Raw genomic sequence first — 27,990 nt, forward strand, 5'->3', positions numbered from 1 at the left:
CGTTTCCATGGCTGGATGTAAAGAATGAGCTGGGTGCTTTTTATGTGGCACCAGCACTAGTGAGGTCACCAAGTAATTCAGAAGACAAAGAAAGGAAAAATCTTCATCAAGTGAATAGGAGAGGCGCCCTTGTGCCAGGAAGTTGAAAGGTCAAAGTATGATGAGCTATACAGGAGAAACATGGTTTCCCTGCAAACTCTCAAGAGACAAGAAGGTGAGTAAAAGAATATGGACAGTGGACTAGGGGGAGTGGGAGGGGCATGTAATTTGATGAGAGGGTGGGAAGAAAGTAACCAATAGTTGGCGATGGGTGTAAGGATGAATGCAGTGATCACACACACACACACACACGTATATATCCATATATTGCTGTTTCCCCAACCTGACATCAAGTGGCAGTCGCAAATGAGTGTCACCATCTTACAAGAAGTATCCTTTGTTTCTAATCTTGCATGAAAACACAGCTGGCCATGAAGGAAATATTAAATCTCTCGGAACTGAGTGAGTTTTAAATAGCAGAAAGGATATCAGGCCAAAGAAAATCCACCTCGGGGATTCAATCCATTCAATCCATGCAAGCATGGAAAAGTGGTCGTTGAAATGACGACGATGGTGATGAAATAATTGATTTGAAGCAAGAGTAAATTAGTTCACTGAAGGCATGTTCATACAGACCAATTAAAACGAACTTCCAAGCTAATTAATTCACCCCAGTGAATTACTACCAGACTAATTAATAACAGAGTCCATCAGACAAATTACTTCACCCATTTTCTCCTTCCCAAAACAATTTCCTACAGCCATTGACCTTCACACATTCAAGCAGAATGTCAATGACTGAAATTCCTCAATGGTAAAGCAGGATATAGAATGGTAGATCGGTGGTCGACGAAGATATGGAATGGGAGATCAATGATAAAACAGGATATGCAACGACAGACTGATGGAAGAACAGGATATGGAATAGGAGATTGATGGTAGAAGAGGATATGGAATGGTAATCTATGGTAGAAAAGGAAACACAATAGTTGATCGATGGTAGAACAAGATATGCAATGCTTAATTGATTGTATAGGAAGATATGGAATGGCAAGATGATAGTAAAATGAGATACACAATGGTAGATCAGTCATGGTAGAATAGGATATGGAATGGGAGATTGATGGTAGAGGAAAATATGGAATGGCCAGTCAATAATAGTAGTAAATGTGGAATGGTAGATTGAAGGTAGAACAGTATACAAAACAATGCCAGGCTGATTGTTGTTGCAGAATATGGAATGGTAAAGCAGTGAAAAAGTTAAATGATAGGCACTTCTGGGATTTGCATTCCTGCAAATTTTGAAATAGCAGCTCACAGTTTCACCTTCAATAAAAGACACGACCCTTCCATCAGAACCAGCAAATATTGAGAACCAAATACAAAGTGTTCATTCTGTGAGTTATAGTTCCACTTGAGTAACCAAATTCTTTAACAGAAACAGAAGCTTTTCTATAGACAGGAATACTTTCAATATATCTTACATAAAGACTCCTTAGATCGTTGGTTCAATGGTTCTATAAAAATGACCAATAATGGCTAAGTACCAATATGGAGCCATTATTTGAACTGACATCTCAATGCCAAGAAGAACGATATAGTAAATTGTTGTTGTTTTTTAATCATAAATATAATAAAGAATAGATAATTAAACCATAATTAACTGTGCAGACAAAAGAAAAACGTAAACAATATTAGTTGGCAAACAAATACAAAACTTTTCAGAGAACTCTAGCCTTGCATGCTGGGATTCCCAAACTGGGTTTAGGTCATGGAAAAGGGTTCAGTGAAAATGCTTAATCTATCAACACAACTATGGAAACAAAATGGCATGGTGCTCGAATGCAAGACTAAGGTGTGGTTACCAAGTTGATCTGGAAATATCTTTTTGTAAAAGTGGCAAAAAGTTGACTTTCTGTTCCAATCTACAAAGATAAGGGTTGAAAAAAATACAACATAAGTGAAACATTTCATAAATCTACAAGTTGATTATGGATATGGAGTTAATATTCTTGGAAATGAATTCAAATAAAAGTGAAAGTTTGCATTGTGAAGTATAATTGGATGTTTTGGATCAAAACAAACATGACTATTTAAAGATTGTCTTATCGATAAAGGTTTAAGGGGGCTTTTATGAATAAAAGAATCATATTCTAAGTAGAGGGTATTTGCCCTCGATTACCAAAATACTGGATGGAAAACATTAACTGTAACCTGGAACTGAAAAAGTTTAACATTATAGTTGACTGTTACAAGACTTATAAGGCTGAAAAAAAGGGGGAAAAAAGGGGGGAATATACAACCATCTGAAAAGTGTCCACAGGAAACAGCAAATGTAAAATTTTGCAATGGCCCGGCTCTTTGTCAGTTACGATGAATGTTTCAATTGATTCAATCAGCAGAATTAGCCTGTTCATGAAATTAATGGGCAAGTGGCTGTGTATTCCACAGACACATATACCCTTAACATAGTTCTCAAGGGGACTCAGCATGACACAATGTGACAAGGCTGGCCCTTTGGAATTCAAAATTTTGCAATAGCAGTATTAATAAGATTGAACTAAAATCTTGGATGACCAGTTAAGGGAATAATGGCTCACTGACTGTCTCTCTGCTGTCTCCTTGGAAATTAGATTAAACCCTCTGTGGCTTAGTATAGGGGCATCAACCTGTGGTGAATGACAGTTGTCAGTTCAATTTTATATTTTAAAAAGAAATATCACTTTTGAAATATACTGTAAAATATATATGTCACCAGCACACATTCAGAATTGGTGCTTGACGAGAGTTTTGAGTAAAATTGATTCTAATTGGTCAAACCAATGCCCCCTCAGACTATATTTTATGTTCTCAACCAATGAAAAAGAATTTTATGAATCCGTCTACTAAAACAGGTTATATATATTTCCCTTCTACTTTGTCTATAGACACTGAACCAAATGGAAGTTCTTATTTTTTACTTCCAAATTTACGTTTTTCAGCTGAATGGATTGTAGAGATATTCTAGAGCAACACTGAAAGATGTGTTGCAGCAGAAAAAGTACAAAATTTCTTTTAAGCATTACTCTTCTCAAGAACTGCATTCATTCATTTAGACAATTTCTATCTCTGTTCTCACCCTAAGGACACTTATTTAATAGAACAGCATGTGTATGTGTGTGTGTGTGTATAAGAATTCGCTACATGGAATTTTTTTCTTGAAGCCTTTCACTATATATATATACAGAAGGATATGCTTAGAAACGATTATCTCCCCCTGGGTAGCAACTCTCTTTAGTTCCCTATCTTTCACATTATATACAACTTCCTGCAACACAACCATATATATATATATATATATATATATTACATTTATGTATTTGTTTTGCAAGATTCTTGATGTGAACTTGTGTGTTGAAACAGATATTGTTGTATTTGGGGATGGCCATGTTGCCAGTTTAGCCAATGAAAGCATACACACACTATTTATTCGGTGTTTGCTTGCTTCAGCTTTGTTTCATATTAACGAAAGAACTCTGACCGAAATATGATTAATATGAAACAAAGCTGAAGCAAGCAAACACCGAATAAATAGTGTGTGTATGCTTTCATTGGCTAAACTGGCAACATGGCCATCCCCAAATACAACACTATGTATGTATGTGTGTGTACATATATATATATATGTAGTGAAACTAACACCTCGATCGCCATTGTATACAAAGAAGCCATCTTCTCTTGCTGTTATAAATATATAAACAAGCGCGGGCGTAGTGGAAAACATATTTCCCTGTCATCACGTGACTGATTATTATTTGAAGCGGCGACTGCTTCGAACCGTTCCCGCCAGAACGCAAACTGACCAATCGTGGCCCCTAATAAAGTCACGTGATAGAGTATTTTTCTGATGCCTTGGGGAGCCTACCATCAACTATAAATAGACCAAATTATACCCAGCAAATTTGTCTTGGTTCAGATCTCTTAGAGACCTGTTCCGTGTACCACACAGATCAGCAGCAGCAGTTCCAGCGACTACATCAACAGCATCACCAGCTACGACTACCACCGACATCGCCATCAGCAACACGACTATGACTACTAACCAGCATCATCGCCAACCTAGTCAACACGACTTTCTATGTACACCAATAACCAAACTACTGCGGCACATCTCTCTCTCTTCGATTCCGTTTGTGTGATTCATCTTCACCACGAAATAACAGCCAAGAGTTCAGCCTGCGACGAACATCTGTATAACAAGAACCCGGCCCGGCATGGAAGCCACAACATCACAACTAGTGATCGCTCTGCCACATACACGCCTCAACTTCTTTCATATACAGACTCTTCCTATTGTGTACTCTAAGAACTGGTATAAATGCTCACACGTGTTACTGACTCTTTTTATCTGCTGTAATATCACGCATACACATACATGTATCACTTACACACTCTTTTCTTTATACGACGGCCTGTCTTTTATTATGTTTTAATATGTCGCATTCACACTCACACACAGACATACATTTTAATGCCACAATAAATATTTCTGTTATTCATCTTCTATCGGTTGTCTTCTATCGTCTTCCTTTACTGGCAATTTACGACTTCACTATGTTATCGTAGTATAACATATTTGTATATCATCATTGATATATATTTTTGTGTTCGACCGTGTGACGCATTTAAATAAAAGGAGTCCTGTTTTTCCATTCGTCACCATTTCTCCTTTTGAGTTCGCACGGTCGTTCTTACATATATATATATATATAATAATAACAACAACATTAGGGATAAAAATCCAAATTTACAGGCAAAAACTGAAATTCAATTTATTAAAAATTAAAATTAAATTAAGTTTCACAGTATAAAATATAAATATATAGTTTTAGGGAAAAGAATCAAGGTTCATGAACTTATAAGTGACAGTGGATTTTCATCGATGAGTTCATGAACCCTGGTTCTTTCCCCTAAAACTATATATATATAGTGAAAATACATTTCTTCAAAAGGAGATTCTACCAGTTAATATAAGGATATATATAAGATTCACTTGTTCATAAGAACATTTCATATATATATATATATATATATATATATATGTTATTTTGCTACTTGTTTCAGTCATTTCACTGCAGCACCACCTTAAAGGACTTTTTAGTTGAAGAAATCAACCCCAGGACTTATTCATTGTAAGCCTGGTACTTATTCTATTGAACTCTTTTGCTGAACCACTAAGTTACAGGAATGTAAGTACACCAACATTATTATTGAAAACAATTTCATTCAGTCCTATGCAAATGAAAGTTTTGTTACAGAAACAATTCAGTTAGTCTCAGAGACACTGAATAAACAAGAATCCTGATGTTTTATTCAAAGAGAGAAAATTTAAAACCTAATGGGCCTCACAATATTCATCAACACAAAATCTCCCAACCCCACCTAGTTTTCCTTGGTCTTGAGTTATATTTACATTTTATAGTTTAGTTAGCTAATAACAATATGAAAAAAAAAAAAAACAAATGTCCTTAGTTCAATAAATTTGTTTCACTGTTTCCCTCTCAGCTTCTCTTTAAGAACGGAAACTCAAGAAAAGGGGACACAATTCAAAGCTGTGAACAAAAAAGATTTCACTTTTTCATTTTTTTACCAGAAAATTTGTCATTAACAACATTCCTGCCAAATCAAATTTTAAAGATTTCTCAAATGTAATATTCATTGTCATAAAAAGCTGCTTTTATTAAATAGTTGTTAAAAAACAAAAATAGTACATATTAAATCAGAGAAAGAACAAACATTGATAAAAACAAAAAACCTGGCATTTTTAGGATTATATATATATGTGTGTGTGTGTGTGTGTGTATAATCCATACCAGCTTGGAAAATGAATGTTAAATGATGATGATGATGATGATGACACCAGTTGCAATGAGATCACAAAGTAACTTATATATTGAAAAGTTTTTTTCAAAAAGTATTACTATGCAGTCACAGTATTTAAAAGAAAGATTTTCTTAAAACTTTATTTTAAAAATATTTTTAGAAACAAAATGTCACCAATGTTTGAGGAAGAAATATTCACATTGAGTGTATTAGATGAGGAAGCACTTTTGGTGTTCAAAAAGTTGAATAATAGACACAATATAAACACTTCTTTCCAAAAGATTCCTGACATTCTGATTTTTAAACAATAACTTTTAAGAAAATTTATATACATCTAAATACATCTAAATACACATACACCACATCAACAAATTCCATTAAACCTATAAAGCATGGAAAAGTGAATTTTAATCAATGATGATGATTATACACCCATACACACACATATACACTTGTATATATACATCTGGATAATCTTGATACATGTTAAGGGCTCAGGCATGATTGTATGGAAGGGCAACCTGCTTCACAACCATGTGGCTTTAAGTTCTGTGCCACTGCATGCCATTCTGTGCCACCTGAGATTAGCCCCAGGCCAACCGATACCTTGTGAGTGAATTTGGTAAAAGAAAACTATAGGAAGCCAATCATGTGTGTGTGTGTGTGCATACACATATACATATGCATGCGTGCACACACACACACACACACACACACACACACACACACACACACACACATATATATATAAAGCCAACATGTCATGTCTCACCCCACCGTCTACTGTATCATCATTACACTCCTGCTACCCTCCCCCACCCAGTCCCTTCTGCATCCCACTACCTTCCCCAACCTGTTCATCACTGATCAACCCCTGCCAACACTTCCAGCCCTACCCAATCTTTTCAATTGTTGCCTACCTTCACCCATTTCCCCCTTTTATTCTTGAAAATCCCCCACTCACTTCTACCCACCTCATACCTTCAGGGGCCACCTGGACTCCTTAGCACCACTATCTCTTTGCAGCTCCACCTGATCATTCTCACCCTCTTTTCTAAATCTGAGTAACCCCTCCCAAAGAAGAAACCTGCTCTGCCCCCTTTTTACATACTGTGAGCCCTTTATCTCCTAGCATAAAGCCATCACCATCCTGTCTCAGAGTTCATAGTCTTGCATGCTACAAGGTAGCTTCACTAGTGCTGGTGCCACATAAAATGTACCCAGTCCACACTCTATAAAGTGGTTGGCATTAGGAAGGGCAGCCAGTCACAGAAACCATACCAAAGCAGCAGACACTAGAGAATGATGCAGTCTTTGGAACCATCCAATGCATGCCGGCACAAAACATGGATATTTAATAACACACACATGCGCGTGCATGTGTGTGTTTATGTGCACACGCAAAAGTGCATGGATGTTGACATTCCTTGTTGATATCAGGAGTGATCACTCTGTAGAATAAAAAAAAAAGTTCCCTTCCAACCCATACTAGCATGGAAAAATGGTTATTAAATAAACGAATGAATAAATATTAAGTAGTTTGCTTCTAAACTACATGGTTCTGGGTTCAGTTCCGCTGCACGTCACCATGACCAAATGTCTTCTACTCTAGTCCTGGGCTGTTCAATGCATTCTGAGTGAAGCTAATAGATAGAAGCTGAAAGAAGCCCATTGTATATCTGTGTTTGTGTGACCCCTTGTCTTGACATTGCATCATAGTTGTAAACAAATATCCCAGTCATACAAGCAGTGTTGTTCATTTCCAGTCGTTTGTGGAAAAACAGTACTTGTTACTTTATTTGTGAACAATGTTGATGACAAGAAAGGTACTCAGCCTTAGAAAGTCTGCTTCAGTGAATTGCCTTACTCATGGAAGTGTAGAAAAGTGGAAGTTACAAGGAGGATGATACACCCACACAAACATCTCTTGTGCTGTATTCATATGAAAAATAAGCCGAAAGGTTGTCAAATCCATAATCTCACTGATGCCATTACCAAGATCTGCAGCATGGATGTGTTTTGTGTGGAAAACATTTTATATCAAAGATGCAATTCAAAAGTTACTTACTTAGTTCCGACTTTGACAGCTTGTGATACACATCGGTCTCCACATAACATTTTGTAATACTGCAAATAAAAACACAAATAACCTGCAATAAACATCAGGAATTCCTGAGATAATCTCATTTCTAACCAAATCTACAGCCATCACACACAAGTGATTTGGTAACATTTACCAAAATTCTGTTGTTTTCATAGAGTCAGAAAGCAAATGTGTGTGACATTTTGGTTAGGATTTTACATTTACAAATGCAAGATCTTGGCTTGAATTCTTAGACGGAGTACAGGGCTGTGTTCTTAAGCATCCCATGCTGCTCCAGCTCCCCACCCTGTGATGGACTGGCACCTTGCTCAAGAGGATTGTTGTGATCTGAATCGCTTATATGCCATGGAAACTTGGCAAGTGGTCCAGGACTCAAACCAGAAATGTCCAAGAGTCAATGAGACGAGTCAGGAAAAATATATTGATGTCTTTTTGAATCTCCCCACCCTTTATCCAGTGGAGCATCAAGAATTAGACAAGTGGAGAGAGAAAGAGAACCAACAACTGGGACTGAAGCTCAGGTCTGTGGGACTGACGCTCAGGTCTGTGGGACCCACGCTCAGGTATATGGGACTGACGCTCAGGTATGTGGGACCGACGCTCAGATTTGTGGGACTGAAAACTTAAAAGCATATTGTCAAGAAGATTTGTTAACTACACAATCATGTGATCATTGGTGTAGAAATAAGGTAAATATAGGGGGTTAATGATGAAATTTCAAGCTGAAACAGTTTGGAAAGGGATTAAAGATCAACTACGTTAATGAAGGAATATATTGCAGTTGTTGTTGTTTATGCAAAGCAGATCTATCATTTATCTTATTCCAGTTGAGACCTTGCTGTCATTTTGTTTTTATATGGGAATATATCTAATTATAAATTATCCAATTAAGTCTAATAGTCAAGATGATAGGGTGTGATTCAAAGATGATTCAGCTGCTATTTCTAGTAGGTCAGTGAACCTATAGAGGCTCTCACATACTGCATGAATGCAAAGTCACATGTGTAAAGGCAGTGGGGAGTACAGTGAATAGAATATACCCCAGGATATTACAACACTGAAGCCAAATAAAATGTAAGACAAAGTTGATAATTGTAGAGTTTCAAGTTAAATAGCAAACAAACCAAACTAAATATTTTAGACTTTTTACAAAGGAGAGCCAGGTGAACAGTCTCTAATATGCCATTGATCTCTGGTTAAGGAGATCATTTTTGTTTAAAGCCCACAACAGTAAGTCTAAATCCTTTCAATAATATTTCAAAGTCTCTACATCTTTTCACATATTCACTCTTTCATATTTAAACAATAGTGGTGAGGCAAGACCTTCGAACATTGGGCCTCACCGAGGCGATGACTACTGACCGAGACCTTTGGAAATGTGCTGTGTGTGAGAAGACCCGGCAAGCCAAGTGAGATCGTTGCCAGTGCCCCTGGACTGGCTCTTGCGCGGGTGGCACATAAAAGACACCATTTTGAGCGTGGCCGTTGCCAGTACCGCCTGACTGGCCTTCGTGCGGGCGACACGTAAAAGCACACACTACACTCTCTGAGTGGTTGGCATTAGGAAGGGCATCCAGCTGTAGAAACTCTGCCAAATTAGATTGGAGCCTGGTGTTGCCATCCGGTTTCACCAGTCCTCAGTCAAATCGTCCAACCCATGCTAGCATGGAAGGCGGACGTTAAACGATGATGATGATGACGATGAATAATAATATTTACAGACAAATGAATTTTTAAGGCAAAACAAACATACATTGTGTGTAAAGTAGTTGCTATTGAGAAAGACAATCAGCTGTAGAAACAAACCATGGAGTGAGATGGAGTCCACCCAGTCATTGGATACTGTAAAAGCTGTCCAACCCATGCCAGCATCAGAAGTGGACATAAAATGGTGATGATGTTAGTGGTGGTGGTGGTGATGGTCTGGGAGAAGGATTTGTGCCTGTGGTCTTTTGCAGATCCTCTGAATCTTGCCTGAGAAAGGCTCACCTGTACTACACGCTAACGTTAAACATTTACTGAAAAGCTCAATCATTTTTACAGCCAGGCTTCAAACAAAGAACCAAATTCTAATCCAAGAACTGGTACATTCAGCCATTCTTTCAACACATTTTTCTGAGACAAAGTTCCAGAAAATGTTTAAAAGCAGAAATATACAGACTATCATCCATAACCAAAACTATGCACTCCTTCATCATCATCATCATCATCATTTAACGTCTGTCTTCCATGCTGGCATGGGTTGGATGGTTCGACAGATGTTGGCAAGGCCAGGAGCAGCACTATTGTCTGTATTGGCAAGGTTTCTACAGCTGGATGCCCTTCCTAACACAAACCACTTTACGGAATGGCACTGGGTGCTTTTTACATGCCACCAGCACCAATGTATTTCACTGGTGCTGATAAACCATTGTAAAGCTATTGAAATTTCAAGAAAGTGTTTAATAGCCATAGAATTTACTGGGTTTACCAAGACAATGTAGAATGCAATGTCTGTATGACAAAGTGTCGCCACCTACAGCTTGGTGACAGTTATGTCCCTTTGTGCAGGAAAGTAGTTCTACTCTTTGGTGTGATTGAGGCAAGATGTCAACTCTCCTCGCAATGTGTACTCCTGAATCGAAGCAATTGAGTAATCTTTTATATGAGATACAACAGGAAGGGTCATGGCTATCACTACACTTCACTGGATAAAGCATGTGACAACATAACTATTGTCACAATTTATTTCTGTGACACAGGAATAACTGAAATGAATCAAATGCTGAAACTTACTTCATCACTTTGGTGGAATAAAGGCAGGAATGTACTCTCCAAGAGATTGTAAGCATGTTCGTAAGCTCTACAAATACAAAACAATTGTTAAAGAACATGATGACATGAGAGGAGACTTCAATAAAATTAATTTACTTTATTATTAGAATAGAAAAACTTACTCTAATAATATTCTAGAATAACTTACTCTAATAATGACAAACACATCTTACTAAATTCTTGATTATCTTCAAAAATAATTGAAAGGAAACGTTTCAGGAGAAATATAGCAAGGGATAAAATCTTTGACTTGTAAATTATTTCTTTAGTTGAAGATTTTTATTGTTTAGCTTCTGGTCATTGAGTAGATCTATGATCAAAAAGCATTCCAACAGTGACCATCTCATGGGGTCTTTTTAGGAGTTTGAAGAACACAATGTCTTATGTATCCTTTCTTCATTCAAAATGGTGTGATTTGAGGGACATTTTCTTGTTGCCTCTTTCATTGCCTCCCTTAATGGTTTTCAAATAATGTGACCTGTTTCAAAAAATAAGGTGGGCCCTTAAATGAAGATTTTGAAATAGTGTGGGGCTGACATTCAGTATTTTCCCCAAGACCTTAACTTCATATTTGAAATAAACTGATGGAATGTTAAGTAGGCTCCTACATGGGATTGAACCCAGGAGTTGATAGCTGTTACCAGTAACAGTAATGAAATAAATAGTGAAGCAATGAGGGAGCCTCTAAATGGTTACGCAATCAGAATGGAACTGGAAGTAAGACAAGATTGTCATGTCTGGAATGGCTTTGGTCATAGGCTAAACAACAGCTAAGTACATTGCTATTTGAATTACAAACTGCAGAACTTTTCAGTTTAAAAGTTTCGTGATTGATAAATGTGTAGTGAAACCACCTCTCTCACAGTTATATATACAAACAAATGCGAGCATAGCAGAAAGCATCTCTTTCCCGCCTGCTGTGTCATCACCTGACTGACTTTTATTTACGCGGCAATTGTCTCCACTCCATTTGCCGCCAGGACGCAAACTGACCAACCGTAGCCCCGAATAAGGTCACATGAGAGTGTGTTTTTCTGATGCTTCTCTGGAGCCTATCTGCACCTATGAATAGCCTAAATTATCCGCGGCAATTTGTCGCGGCTCAGATCCTCACAGATCTGGTCGTTGACCACACGTGTAACACAGCCAGCCAGTATAACACCAATCAGCCAGTCCAGCGACGACATCAACAGCCTCGTACAACTACGTACTACCAGCATCGTCCCCAGCGTCAACATGACTTCTACACGTACACAAGCTACCAACAGCTAACCAAACAGCAACCGCAGCTTCTCTTCTCAACTCTGTTTGTATGATTTGTTCACCACGAAATTAACAGCCAGAATTCGACACCTGCGAGAGAACATCTGTATTCAAGAATCCAGCCCGGCATCGAAGCCCCAACTTCACGACGAGTGACTTAGCTCTGCCTAACGCCTTAACCTCTTACATACAGATTATCAATACTACTGTGTACCCTCAACAGAACTGGTATTTCCTTATCCGTGTTACTGACTCTTATCTACACTCTGTAACTCTTACATACACTCTTTTGTTTACATGACGGCCTGTCTTACATTGTGTTTTATTATGTCGCATTCACACTCACACACAGACATACAGTTTTAATGCCCCAATAAATCTTACTGTTATTCATCTTTATCAGTTGCGTTCCTATCTTGTCCTTCCTGGCAAACTTCTTAGTTCCCTATTTTATAGTATTATAACCTATCACCATTCTATTTTTGTGTCGACCGTGCGACGTGTTAAAAAAGGAGCCTGTTTTCCATTCGTCACCATTTCTCCTTTGGTTCACACGGTCGTTCTTGGATTCTGGCAGGCGTGAAGTGGATTCAATCCACTATGCCACAAATTGGAATCAACACTGCGTCAGAACTTTTCCCGCGGTGGAACAACGGTTTTCGAAGCAGTGTCTCCACCACTTGACCCATATTTGAATAGCTAGGCCGAAGCGGTCTCCACCACTTGACCCTTTTCTGACCTCTTCTACTCCATCTAGAATTGAGGTAAACAAGCTAAATCCTTTGCACTCACTGCCCGGCTTCATGGCTATATAAACAGGATACTCCAAGCAAACTTCCTCTTTTTAGTCACCAGCGGTGATGCCTCGACAGCTTGGTCGCTGGTCGGCGGCGACTGGACATCTGAAGCCATGGACACAAGCAGGCATACAAGCTAGCAATTCCTTTTCTCTATAACCCTATCATCTCTCTCTCTCTACAATTACTGCTATGAAAAGGGTACATACAGATACAGACCTAAATTCCTAACCTTGCATGTTTTATATACTATTACACTGGCCTACCCGTCGTGGTATGGCAACCTAGAAGGTAACGGCAAAAATAAATAATTTCTTATAAAAATGTTGATCATCGTTCAATCTTATAACCTGTTACATTGGTAACCCTCCAACGTTAACATATTCCTGACGTTACAAATGAAAGACAAGAATTCAAAATATTCTAAGGAGTTTATTTTTGATGAAATTTCAGGAGCTTTCTATTGCTTCAAATTTGACAATGTCAAGAGAACTAAACCTCACCAGGCACGACCATCACCACCTTACAAATATCCAAATCACATGAAAACATCTTTATATTTTATCATCATCATCATCATCATTTAACGTCCATTTTCCATGATGGAATGGATTGGATGGTTTCACCCGAGTAGGGAAGCTGAAAAGCTGGGCCGAGTTCCAATTGGCTTTGGTTTGGTTTCTACAGCTGGATGCTCTTCCTAACACCAACCACCTTACAGAATGTGTGTGTTGAGTACCTTTTACAGAACCCAGAATGAATGTTCTTTTTTTTACATGGCAATGGCATGGGTGCTTTTTGCTACCAGGTCAATAACTACCAGTTGAATACTGGTCTCAGTTAGTTCAACAACAACAACAACATCCTGCCAAAGTCAGCAACTATTATTATTATTATTATTATTATTATTAAAGTAGCAAACTGGCCAAACCCTAAGCAAGTGAAACAAAATGCTTGGCGTTTCATCCATCTTTACGTTCTGAGTCAAAGTTCCACTGAGGTCAACTTTGCCTTTTATCCTTTCAGAGTCAATGAAATAAGTACCAGTCATGTACCGGGGTCAATGTAAACAACTTCTCCCCCCCCCCTCAATCAACTGGTCTTCTACCAAAATCTGAAGCCATTATTATGAAGGCAGAATCATCAGCATTGCTTAGCAACCGAGCTTGGTTCTGCCTTTCGTTGTTTTGGGGGTCAATCAAATGAGTATCGTTTAAGTACCGGGGTCAATGTAAGTCAACTCAACCTTCCCTCATGTTTCAGGCCTTGTGCCTGTAACAGAAAGAGTTATTATTATTCATTGATTAATTAATTAATTAATTAATTAAGATAGTGGATTGGTGAAAAACAGAATACTGGTCAAAATGCTTTCCAGCTGTTCATGTTCTTAGTTCAAACTCTGCTACATTCCAGTTTGTCTCTCATCCCTCCAAGGTTAATAAGTACTGGGTCAAAGCCCCTCCCCTCGAATTTCTGGCCTGGTCTCTAATTTAAAAGCAATTATCACGATTAAATATTAAAACATTAAAAAATAAACAAAAAGAGAAATAACAAAAATCTTACTTGAAAAGTGGAGGAGATGTTCTCAATTTAATCACATTTTGGTAAGGACCATCAACAACTAGAAAGGAATAGAAAAAAGAAAAGATATACACACACATATATATATACACACACACATATATGGATGATGGTACGCTTGCACTAAATGAGGATGCAAAGAAAGAGGTCTGGAGATGCCACTACGATGGATTGCTTAATAAAGAGAATGAATGGGAGAAAGAGAGCCTGCCGTATGTCGACCCAATAGAGGGACCAGCTATCAGAGTTGATAGTACCAGGGTAGATAAAGCAATTAAGAGTATGAAGACCGGGAAAGCCCCCGGCCCATCAGGAATCACTGCAGAGATGCTCAAAATATCTGGCAGTGTTGGCTATAGCCTAGTCACCCGTATTACGAACCAGGTGATACACGAAGGAGTCATACCCAATGACTGGTGTAGCAGCATCATAGTCAACTGCTACAAAGGTAAAGGTGACGCTTTAGATACAAATAATTACAGAGGCATCAAGCTGTTAGATCAGGTTATGAAAGTTACAGAGAGGGTCATAGCCCAACTAATTAGGGAGCGAATCAATTTAGATGAGATGCAGTTTGGGTTCGTGCCAGGTAAAAGCACTACTGATGCCTTATTTCTAGTGAGACAGTTGCAGGAGAAATACCTAGCTAAGGATAAACCTCTGTACCTGGCTTTCGTTGACATGGAGAAAGCCTTTGACAGGGTCTCCCGATCCCTTATCTGGTGGTCAATGAGGAAACTTGGGATAGAAGAATGGTTAGTGAGAGCTGTGCGAGCCATGTACAGAGATGCTGCCAGTAAGGTGAGGGTTGGAAATGAGTACAGCAATGAATTCCGGGTAGAGGTAGGGGTCCACCAAGGTTCCGTCCTCAGCCCCCTCTTATTTATCATAGTCCTCCAGGCAATCACAGAGTAGTTCAAGACAGGTTGCCCCTGGGAGCTCCTCTATGCTGATGACCTTGCCCTAATTGCGGAGTCACTATCAGAACTAGAGTAGAAGTTTCAGCTGTGGAAGCAAGGTCTAGAATTGAAGGGCCTTAGAGTCAACCTAGCTAAAACCAAAATCCTAATAAGTAGGAAGGTAGATAAAACACAAACCCCTTCAGGTAGATGGCCCTGCTCAGTATGTAGAAAAGGAGTAGGTAGTAACTCTATAAGATGTACCCGGTGCAAGCTATGGACACATAAGAGGTGCAGCAACATCAAAGGCAGGTTAACTAGCAAGTTAGTTTTTGTTTGTGGCAGATGTTCAGGTGCAATAAAGACTGTAAACAAACAGGAAACAACTTCTATCTCATTCCAGGGTGAAAAACTAGAGGTAGTCGATAGCTTCCGCTATCTGGGCGACCAAGTTAGTAGTGGGGGTGGGTGCGCTGAAAGTGTAGCTGCTAGAATAAGAATAGCCTGGGCAAAGTTTAGAGAGCTCTTACCCCTGCTGGCGACAAAGGGACTCTCACTCAGAGTAAAAGGCAGACTGTATGACGCATGCATACGAACAACCATGCTACATGGCAGTGAAACATGGGCTGTAACTGCAGAGGACATACGTAAGCTCGCAAGGAAGGAAGCCAGTATGCTCCGTTGGATGTGTAATGTCAATGTGAATACCCGTCAGAGTGTAAGTATCTTGAGAGAAAAGCTGTACATTAGAAGCATCAGTTATGGTGTGCAAGAGAGACGATTGCGCTGGTATGGACATGTGGTGAGAATGGATGAGGATAGCTGCGTGAAAAGTGTCACACCCTAACAGTTGAGGGAACCCGTGGAAGAGGTAGGCCCAGGAAGACCTGGGCTGAGGTGGTGAGGCAAGACCTTCGTACATTGGGCCTCACCGAGGCGATGGCTACTGACCGAGACCTTTGGAAATGTGCTGTGCGTGAGAAGACCCAGCAAGCCAAGTAAGATCGTTGCCAGTGCCCCTGGACTGGTTCTTGTGCGGGTGGCACATGAGATGCACCATTTTGAGCGTGGCCATTGCCAGTACCGCCTGACTGGCTCCCGTAGGATTTTCGAGCGAGATCGTTGCCAGTGCCCCTGGACTGGCTTGTGCGGGTGGCACATAAAAGACACCATTTCGAGCGTGGCCGTTTTCGTGCAGGTGACACGTAAAAGCACCCACTACACTCTCTGAGTGGTTGGCGTTAGGAAGGGCATCCAGCTGTAGAAACTCTGCCAAATTAGACTGGAGACTGGTGTTGCCATCCGGTTTCACCAGTCCTCAGTCAAATCGTCCAACCCATGCTAGCATGGAAAGCGGACGTTAAACGATGATGATGATGATGATGATATATAGTAAATCCAAAAAAAACAAGAATAAGATATTAAAGAGATAGGTAACCAGATTTAAGAAAACCACAAAGGAAAAACTTAAATTTAGGCAGGTATTAATGGGTCTTTGAATCACTTAGAACCAACCATTTCTAGTTTCTCCCTCGGACTGGGAGAGTTTCTGTCGAATCATCTTCAATATCTAAACAGTTTGAATAAGAAACCTCTTACTTGAAAGTTATACTTACTGCTCTTTAGTTCTGTTACAACATCATCAGCAAATAGGATTTTGTCCACTGCATAAGGGGCACAGTAACTTTGGTAAAGATCCTTTGCAGTGTTGTGCAGCTCCTTCAGTTCTTCGTCCGTGAGATCTGGATTCAGAATATGACCACTGAAATCAGCTGAAACAAATACAAAAGCATAAAGTTAGTCAATGCTTTCAATAACGCTATCGATATTATAAACCTCGAGATTGTTCAATTAAATACATCAACAACATCATTCTCATCATCCACTTTTCCATGCAGGCATGTGTTGGACAGGTCAGCACAGTCCAACACAGTTGTTATTTGGAGTCACTGCTCTTCTAAACATGTCTTACTCATATATTTCTAGTTCCAGCACGGTTTCTAGAGATGGAAGCCTTTTGTAGTGTCTACTGAATGATTTTGGCATAGCACCAGCACTAGAGGGGTTGTTTTGTCTCTAAACAATCCTAACCAACTTATATTATACCCATTCAATCAAAGTAACATGATTGAGAAAGAGAACCAAGGATGAAAGATGGGTGGGGAGTGGTGAGGAGAAGAGGGTGGTAAGGTAGAGAGTAATGGAAGAAGGACAATGATAGGATGAGGAGTAATGAAAGTGAGAGAAACAGGTGGCGAGCTAGAAGATTGATAGGAGGCAGAGTAATGGAAGAGAGGCAGCAATGAAATAGGAGAGAATAGAAGCGGCAGAGATAGGAAGGATAGGGAGTAATGGAGGAGGTTGCCATAGTCTTGTGAGCTGCATGGCAACCAGTGGCATGAAAAAAGGACCCAGTACATACAGTAAAGTGGTTGATGTTAGGAAGGACATCCAGCTGTAGAAATTAGGCCAAACCAAAACACAATGCAGTTCTTGGACCAATCTGAGCCTCTCCAACCCTCCAACCCATGTCAGCATGGAACATGGATATTAAATGAGGATACATAGCATCATCATCATTATTATTTACTGTCCATTTTCTATGCAGGCTCCAATTGTCTGTTTTGGCACAAGTCTATGCAGAATATCCTTCCTAATGCCTACCATTTTACATAAGAGAGAGAGAGAGAGAGAGAGAGAAAGAGAGAGAGAGAGAGAAAGAGAGAGAGAAAGAGAGAGAGAGAGAGAGATGCTTACCACAAGCCAAGCAGAATTGCAAAACACTAACAGCAGCTTCAGACTTCATAAATTGCATAAAAGTATACAAGAGTTCAGTTTGAGACATGATGTCAGCGAGTTCAAGATGTAAACACTGCAAAAGAGGAGAAAGAAATATGTGAAATATTGTAGGTTTACTGTACAGGGTGTCCCAGAAAGAATCTACCGATTATATTTTTTGTAATTAATCATTATATGTAGAAGAGAGAACAATCAAACTTCTTAAATTATAATTTGCAACCATTCCATAGTCATTGTTGCAGTGAAACTTTGGGGAAAATGGTAGATGCTTAAGTTTTGAAAAAATATTGAAACCAAAACAATACTTACTGATGTGTTCTTAACTTGAACATCAGCCAAGTCTGTTAAAAATGGAACCTTTTCTGTTGGAGGTTTTGTAACTATGGGAGGCTGAAATGATAAGTAAAAAAATATATTTCATTGTTTTAACCCTTTCATATATTCTGTTGGAATCCACTGCCTTTATTGCAAGTGATTTTTAAAATAAGGAATTTGGTAAAATAACTATCAGTATTAAGATGGATGGGATTTAGAACATAAAGTAACATGAAATTTTGATGGAAGCTTTTAATTTAGATTACTTTAAAACAGGATGCTTGTATCCTTGAAAGTAGGGGTGGTCCTGGGTAGGTTGCTATCAAAAGGGTTAATAATGATTTATGTCACTTTTATATTTGATAACATTCAATCAGTTAAAGTTAGAAAAACTATTAAAACTTATCAAATCATATCAACATTTCTTTCTTTCTCACAATTTAATAAAAGCCTTCTCCTCATAACTTTAGATTTCAGGAGCGCAATCCCTAATTTTTCTAATAATTCCTGTTCCTGGACTTCAGCACTTGCAGATTTTGCTACATATACTTGATTAAAGATCTGCAGAACTTGTAGCAGATTGTTTGATTGAAAAAGATACCTTTGGAGGGTAATTTAATTTCAATGAGCCAAAAGTGATGAGTTATAGAAGTCTTTTTAAAAAGGTCTTGGCCCTGCCATGGCCTGTTGGCCAAGTACAGGACAGTACTTGGATGGTGCTGTTAAGGTCTGATATATAACCCAGGACAAATCATATACGTCTTCTTTGATTTATCAGCCCTCTGGAAATTCATCAGTATTTAATGTCCATTGCCAGCTCCGGTCAAACTCTCCATTTTCCATACTGGCCTGGACTGGACAGTTTGACCAGAGCTAGCAATGTTGGCAGCTGTACCAGGCTCTATTGTCTGTTATGGCATCGTTTCTACAGCTGAATGCTTTTCCTAATGCCAACCACTTTACAGTGTACAAAGGGTGCCTTTTATGTGGCACCAGCACCAGCAGGGTCGTCAATGTAAAAAACCAGCTGAATTTTTTCCTTTTTTGTTTAAACTGTTTATTTTACAAGACAAACAATTCACTTCATTATTTATTAAATTTGGAGTATAAGAAGAAGAAGCATAGAAAATTAGTAGCCTAATTTTTTTATATTTAAATAAAATTTTAACATTTAGAACTTTTTAATTTTACATAAATTTCTCTTGATTTTTATTTGTTTACATAATGCAAGTTGATGAATTGTTTCTCCAGTTCTATGTCCTGAAGCAACTCAGCAGTGAACAGGGAGTGATTCACATTGAGAGAGAGAGAGAGAGAAGCAAAAGTAAAGAGAAGGGACATAACTCAATGGTTTTAAACAATTTTAAATCTACATCACATACCCAGAGATGGCCACACACTTACAAACGATTAGATTATTTCTGTCCTGTCCTGATGCTATTTTCCCCTCTGCTTCTGTCCTCTCTTTTACCCATCATCTCCTTTTTTCTTCTTCTTCTTCTTCTTCATCTAGTGTTTTAAATCCAAGTTTTGACCCCGTTAACGAGGGTGGCTGGATCTACCACAATGCCATAGCATTTGGGCATCCTCCTTTTTCAAACCAACCCTCCCAATCTCCTCCTCCACCTGTCCCCTCCACATTTTCCTCGGTCTACCTCGCTTTCGCTGTCCATTCACCTCAAACTCGAGCACCCACCTCGGAACATGCTCCTCATCCCTCCTCAACCCATGCCCATACCACTGCACTCCATTCGCCATTGCCAACTGTTCCACCGATTCCTCCAACCCCAGCATCCCCATCAAGTCCTCCTCTTATCAAACAGCTTCACCCCACACATTTCTCTCACCATTGCTCTCTCTCGGTCCTTCTCAAAATTGCCATCTCTCTCTCTCTCTCTCTCAGACACCATGTTTCACTCCCATACAGCATTGCAGTTCTCACACAACTCCTATAGACCTTTCCTTTCCTCTTCAATGAGAACCTTTTCCTAGATAATAATGCTCCACGTTCCCTGAACTTCACCCAGCGAAGTCTCGTTCTTGCTGTCACAGCTGCTTCACATTCACTACTTACATCCACCCTCTCACCATTTCCACCTCGTCACACAACGTTTCCACTGGTTCTGCCAGCCCTCCAGCTCCTTTCTCACATCTTCCACAAACAAACTCTTGCCAGTCTTGGAGTCACCTTCATTTTTGTACATCCACCATGAATCCATTTTTCACATTTGCCATTACCCTCCTCCCACACACACCACACGGATCCACTAACACTTCTCCTTCCACCCCACTCACCATCACCTTTGTCTTTCCGAGGTTTACCTTGAAGCCCTTGCTTTAAAATGCCTCCTTCCATTTCCAAAACGTCTCCCTCATTCCCTCCATTGTCTCACTCATTCCCTCCATTGTCTCACTCATCAGAACAAGGTCTTCTGCATACAGTATCTCCATTATCAATCCCTCTCTTGCACTCTCCGTCACCACATCAACCACTATTGCAAACAACAACAACGGTGACAACACAGATCCCTGATGCACACCAACTTTCACCACAAACTCCTCCGACACCTCTGATCTAACTCTAACTCTGGTCTTTACCCCCCCTCATACAAACTCATCACTGCCCTCACTATTACCCCTATTACACCTCTCTTCCTCAATGCCCACTCAATTATCTCTTCCTTGGAACCCTATCAAATGCCTTCTCCAGGTCAACTCCTTATCTCAGTCTTCCTCTTGCAATTTCCTTACAAGGAACACTGCATCTATTGTCCCCCATTCCTGGCATAAAACCAAATTGTATCTTGTCCACATCCACCCCCTTCCAAATTCTCCTCTCCAACACCTTTTCTACTATTGCATGCTCCAATAACTTCACTCCCCTATACACCCCACAACTCATCACATCCCCCTTCCCCTTGAAGATCGCTACCACCCCACTTAGTGCCCAATCATTTGGCATTCCTCTTCCGTCCAGCACACCCTGGCAGAGCTCCATCATCACAACAATCCCTATCTTCCCACTTGCAGATATTTCCACACTTACTTCTGATGGACCAGCTGCTCTTCCTGTTTTCATTTCCTTCGTTGCCTCCTTCTTCCTTGCTATTGCATCTCTCACCTCCTCGTTCCACCACCACGTACCTCCTTGATCTCTCCTACCTTTCGTCCTTCCTCACATTTCATCAATTGCCTATAGTATCCCTTCTTTAAAAGACTTCCACAAATCCGGTGCATCAATGCTTACCATCTCCCCAACTCATTCCTCAAACCCTGCTCTTGTTTCTTCTTCCTTCAGTTTCTTCTTCCTTCAGTTTCCACACCTTTCTCCTCTCAGCCATTCCCTTTCTCACACACTTTTGAACCTTCCTCTTATCCAAGTCAGCAACCACCAAACCTGTGCTGCAACTCACCCTGGTTTTGTCTTCACATCTATCAGCTACTTACTGTTTTTCCTGCCAACCAACATGAAATCAATCTGTCTCATTCCCTCCTGCACTGAAAGTCACCTTCTTTTTCTCTGTTTTCCTAAACCCCGTGTTCACCACACACAACTCTTTCTCATCACAAAACTCCAACAGCATCCTTCCTTCCACATTTCTCTCCTCAATTCCATTTCCCCCATGCACACCCTCAAAGCCCTGGATCCATTTCCCAACATGTCCATTAAAATCACCCATGCCCAAAACCAATTCATTTATCTCATGTAAGTCCCACTCATTCACCATTTCATCAAAGAACCACTCTTTCTCAGTGGTCCCTCTTCCACTTTGCAGACCCTAACCCACAAATCACCCTCACCACTTCAAATGCTAACACTACTGTCATCACTGTCACTCTTTCTCCTCACCTCCACCACATTCTCACAGATTTCTTCCTTCACCAAAACTCCCACACCTCCAGTCCCCTTACTATTTCCTGACCACCACAACTTGTACCTTCTTCCCTTGACCTCCATAAATCTTGCATACTGGCTCCTGCACACAGCACACATCCACCCTCCACTTCCTCACTCACCTCAGTTCCCCTTCTACCCAGACTACCCACATTCCAACTTCCCAACCTCACCCCAAGCTTCTCCTCAGGCTTTCGGCCATCATAAGGCAGGTCATGCTTGCGCAACCAGGATGAGGGTTTGCACCTTCCTTTTTGAGGTAGGTAGGTGCAGCCCGCCCCAACCTTTGGTTTGGCTGGTGCCCATTCTCCTTTGCTATCATGAGGCTTTTTTTGGAGCTGGATTTTCTACTCTGCAACCATAATGTCTAGAATAGAGAGAATCTACTTACTGGGGTATTGTCCAGGAAAATCAATATCAGATTGTTCACATTGTCCTGAAAAATAAAATCAATGACAATAACATTACAGTGCAATGTTAAGAAATATAAATATTTTACTGGTTATTGCTACTTACCATCAGCACTTTATAATTCTTTCCCATGTAACAAACCATACCCATCACAGTATGCATGTCTACTGTGGGTTTCTCCCCCACAGCAAGACACCTGTTCTTGTCACTTTATCATACTGTAACCGCTCAGCATGGGGCATTAAGCCACCTCCCTCAATATTACCCCACATTTAGTAGAAACATCTTGTCCTGCAAGTTACTTGGTGACCGCACTAGTAGGGATGCCATGTAAAAAGTATCCAATACATTCTGTAAAGTGATTGGAATTAGGAAGGACATCCAGCCAGAGAAATGATGCCAAAGCAGACGTTGAAATTTGACACCTTCCCCTGATTCGCCAGCTCCTGTGAAATTGGAAAATGGGCATCAAATGACGATGGTGAGTGGCAGAAGAGTATCTAAGAGAATCTCAGAGATTGGAAGAGAAAGACAGGGATCAACCACAACTTGTGGCTTACCCTCAGGTTAGAGATCAGATCTAAATGGTTCTAATAGACTGGACTCAGCTAAAGATGATTCATGGTGGTAGAGCAACATGAAAATCTACAGATTAATATCAACAGGAATGATATAAGTAATAAAGAACCCAAGCATCAGCTTCAAAAGCTTACAACCGAGCAATCTCAAGCTGCCTCATGCTATAACACAGCCTCTTCCTCTTTTCTTCCCATCCATCTTTCCTTCACTGCATCAACTACCAATCACTACCACATTCCCTTACAAGCGAACATTATTCCCACTCACACACAGGTGGTGGTGTGTTAGGTCAACCATCCAAGGACCAGGTGATGGTGTTGGGTGTGATGGTGGTGTTGAACTGGGCAGTGTGTTAGGCCAACCACTCAAATGATAAATGCTGCACATGAAAACAAAAAACAAAATTAAATCATTTATGAAGCAGACACAAACACTGGTGTGAAAAAGGTCACCAATCCAATTGCTTTGTCCTCTTTTTAAATCAGTTGAGGAATATTTTCGGAAAAACCAATATGGTAATCATGGTGACAACAAGAAGGGAATGAATTTTTTTACATTGAGTTGAAAATTAAATTTTTCACATGGAATTATTTTTAGAGATGTTGCTACATCAGAAATCTTTCCAATTAGTAGAAACCAGACAAATTGGAATTATTTACATTTGACAGATATTTGTCCTCATCTTGTTTGTTGTTAACATAACGTTTCGGCTGATATACCCTCCAGCCTTCATCAGGTGTCTTGGGGAAATTTCGAACCTGGGTTCTCATTCCTAAGGTATTTTTCAATGTTATTATCATCATTATTATCATTATTATTATTATTATTATTATTATTATTATTATTATTCAAGCCACTGCCTGGAATCGAACTTGGAATCTTGGGGTTAGTAGCCTGTGTTCTTAACCACTATGCCATATGCCCCGGCAGTGACCTGAATAATAATAATATTAAAAAATACCTTAGGAATGAGAACCCAGGTTCGAAATTTCACCCAAGACACCCGATGAAGGCTGGAGGGTATATCAGTCGAAACATTGTGTTAACAACAAACAAGATGAGGACAAATATCTGTCAATTGTAAATAATGTAAATAATTTCTTATCTCTTAAATATAGAACTGTATTGGAATTATTTGTAGAAAAAAAATCTATTTAAAGCAGAGACTTACTGGATCAGCAAGAACGTCCATACCAACTTGAAGTAAAGAACCAGAAATAACTTCCCGCACCAAGGTACACGTGCTTCTGTGGATGGGAAATGGAGTTTGGTTAAACAATTGCAGAAGAAGTGACAGACAGACAGACAACAGGAAATAAGACATTATGAGCATCACACAATCTGCCTTTCTTTCTGAGAGAAAAGCCCTCGATTACCAACAGAGGAAGGAGCTATCTGAACTTCGCCCAAGCTACTCTTATTCTAGCAGCTACATTCTCAGAGAATCCATCCCTGCTACAGACTTGGTCACCTGTAACGGAAGCTATTAACAACATCTAGTTTTCTCCAATGGCATTTGATGGACTATCTTCCATACATTTTTAGTGTTTACTGTATTTGTGCACCTTCCACAAACAAAATCTATCTCCCCTGTTAACCTTCCTCTCATATTGCTGCACCTCTTATGTGTCCGTAGCTTACGCCGGGCACATCTTATGGAGTTTCTACCTACACATTTTCTACATATCAAGCAGGGCCATCTACCTGAAGGGATTTGTGATTTGTCCACTTTCCTACTTACCAAGACTTTGGTTTTTGCTAGATTGACTCTAAGGCCTTTTGATTCCAGACCTTGTTTTCACACCTGAAACTTCTTCTCTAGTTCTGGTAGTGATTCAGCTATTAGAACAAGGACATCAGCATAGAGGAGCTCCCAAGGGCAACCTGCCTTGAATTCATACACCATCCAGTGAGAAATGTCATTTAATGTAACACTCTATAGATGTGAGCTACAAATAGGTTCTTGCATTGAAGACATGGGTCTAGGCAGGTCTTTATAATATGCCTTCTGTCTCCAAGCAATCATCAGGCTCAAGGCACATTATAGGAGTCTCCTTAACCACATGCCTCAATGGCAAGAAATTATAAGGAACTCTTATTTTAATACAGTGTACATTAAATGATACACACACACACATATATATATATATCATCATTATCATCGTTTAACGTCTGCTTTCCATGCTAGCATGGGTTGGACGATTTGACTGGGGACTGTTTAGTGAATATATATATATATATATATATATATATATATATATATATATATATATATATATATATACACACACACACACACATATTTATATATATGCCACTTTGACTGGCTTCCGTGCCGGTGGCACGTAAAATGCACTATCCGATCATGGTCGATACCAGCTCCTCTGGCCTGTGCTAGTGGAGCGCTAAAAGCACCATACGAGCCTGATCGTCGCCAGGGTTGCTGACTGGCCCCCATGCCGGTGACACATAAAATCACCCACTACACTCTCAGAGTGGTTGGCATTAGGAAGGGCATCCAGCTATAGAAACTCTGCCAGATCAGATTGAGTCTGGTGCAGCTATCTGGCTCACCAGTCCTCAGTCAAACTGTCCAACCCATGCCAGCATGGAAAGTGGACGTTAAACGATGATGATGAAGGACATAATAGAAAAGCTGTAAACTTACGGTGAATGTAAAGCGTATGGTTGAATAATAAAAGGAAACAAACTCTCAGTGAGACGGCGCAGATATTCCAATTCCATTTTCCGACTTTGCATAGCAACATGTAGTGATGGTCCAAGATAGTTCAAGGTAGCATGCTGTAAGTCAGTTCCAATGGGAACTGAAAATATTTTTTTAAAAAAGTACAATAAAGAAGATTTCCTATTGATTTCTAATTTAGACAAGAAATTTTGGAGAGTCTGGCTGTCAAATTTATGAACACTAGGATTTCATTGCAAATTCATTTTATTGACCCAGGTGGGGTGAAGAGAAACATATTGTATAAAATTGTATTTGACAAGTTCTAGAGAGAAACGAAAGCGCTAACAATTACGGAGAAATAAAGGGATTTTTTCCCAAAATTCTGACGCCTTTCCTTCTCAATATTCAATTCTGTACATCACACCCAATACTCTGTGTGTGTGTGTGTGTGTGTGCGTGTGCGTGTGTGTGTGTGTGTGTATATTTTTTGCTGGGTCACAGGAGCAATAAGCACTGGGGGTGTGCGGGGGCAACTTCTAAAGCCCCAAGTGTCTGTGTACACCAATACTTGAATGACAGGCTCTGATGCCCTTGAGGCAAATATTCTTGTTGCCTGCAACAAATAGTTTTAAAGTGAAACTGAGTCCATGGATTACTCCAATCCCACACTTTAGACTTGGAATTCTGACCCCAATGGCTCAGGGGACTAAAACAGGTAGGGTGACCAGCAAGCTGTAGGTTTTACATTGGAGTAGCCTTCTCTGGAGGTTAATTGCTTTAAAGGGCTGCAGAGCTCCACCTACCCTGGGTTTGCTGGAAGAGTGTCAAAGAGGGGCTGCCAAACAGCCTGAATGGACTCCACTCCTCGATGGGCTGTCAGGGCAGACTTCCCAAGCCTTTTCCATTCTCAAAGCAGTGAGAGTCCATGTTCAGAGTTTCTTCCATCACCCACCCTAGTTGACCCATAGCTGAGACCCTGACCAGTGTTACTATTCCAGATCAGAGTAGACTTGGTATCAATAGTGGTTAAGGGGTCATTCCACACGCCCAAAACTCTCAAACCAGGGGTTATTCCACATGTCCGAAACTCTCAAACCAGGGGTCGTTCCACATGCCCAAAACTCTCAAACCAGGGGTCGTTCCACATGCCCAAAACTCTCAAACCAGGGCTCCACTGTCAACTGCAATTTAACCATACAGCATTTAACCCGACCATATCCAGCTGAAATATTCTGCTTTTTTTCTAACCAGGCAGATCTGGCTTTTCACACTTACCCTACAAAGTTGTTCTGAAGATCATCAAAATCGCATCATCAAAATCTCAAAGCTACTACAAGATAATCCATGATTAACTAAAAACAATGGAATTAAATAAGCCCCACATTAGACAGAATAATCTGAATGCTAAAGGGTTTAACTCCTACCTGGGATAACAGTAATAATAGCCAGGGTGTTCGGAGCATAAATACTGGACAGGGATTGGCTTTGGAAGTTTTAAGTTAGAAAGATGCCATTTACCTCTTTTCTTTGTCTGTAAATAGGAATCCAGATGTGCAAGACCTGCCTCGCTTAGTTTGCTGGTTATCAGTTCTGGAATATCAATCTGGAACATAGAAATAACGACAGCATACGATTTACATAGAATCAATAAATAAAAATAATATAGAATTTGGAACTGATTAACACAAGGGTTAGCTTTTAATTAGCAACATCTGTCTTGAAATTGGAACAAATTAGGGAAGATGCCATTCTGTTGCTTCTCACTCCTGCCAGGTACTAAACCTGCCCCCCCCCCTTCACTTCTTATACACATTTGCGATCAACCCAACCATTTGTCATCTCTCAGACATTGTTGGAAGGTTTTAATGTAGATCTCTTTAAAACAAAAGTTTGTATCAGAAAAATAGAAGACAATCTCAGGCAGGTTCACATCAGAAGAGTTGAGC

At 39.8% G+C, this 27,990-nt stretch overlaps 1 protein-coding gene across 4 annotated transcripts in view; it reads right to left on the reverse strand.

Moving 5' to 3' along the window:
* LOC106869038 (sorting nexin-14) overlaps positions 1-27,990 on the reverse strand; it is a 64,440-nt gene that overhangs the window by 16,912 nt on the left and 19,538 nt on the right. For 2 of the 4 annotated variants that reach the window (XM_089350141.1, XM_089350140.1), the window contains exons 8-18: positions 27,563-27,647; positions 26,027-26,183; positions 24,530-24,605; positions 22,760-22,804; positions 18,468-18,548; positions 18,117-18,231; positions 16,976-17,131; positions 14,443-14,500; positions 10,781-10,847; positions 7,970-8,028; positions 1,905-1,964 (exon numbers count right to left, since the gene is read on the reverse strand). In XM_089350141.1, the coding sequence (XP_089206267.1) occupies positions 1,905-1,964; positions 7,970-8,028; positions 10,781-10,847; positions 14,443-14,500; positions 16,976-17,131; positions 18,117-18,231; positions 18,468-18,548; positions 22,760-22,804; positions 24,530-24,605; positions 26,027-26,183; positions 27,563-27,647 (959 nt within the window). The remainder of the gene's footprint in view (positions 1-1,904; positions 1,965-7,969; positions 8,029-10,780; positions 10,848-14,442; positions 14,501-16,975; positions 17,132-18,116; positions 18,232-18,467; positions 18,549-22,759; positions 22,805-24,529; positions 24,606-26,026; positions 26,184-27,562; positions 27,648-27,990) is intronic. The other 2 variants (XM_089350143.1, XM_089350142.1) reach the window with 1 other exon arrangement.

The sequence above is a fragment of the Octopus bimaculoides genome, chromosome 4 (genome assembly GCF_046866305.1).
Source record: "Octopus bimaculoides isolate indiv1 chromosome 4, ASM4686630v1, whole genome shotgun sequence".
NCBI classification, from domain to species: domain Eukaryota; kingdom Metazoa; phylum Mollusca; class Cephalopoda; order Octopoda; family Octopodidae; genus Octopus; species Octopus bimaculoides.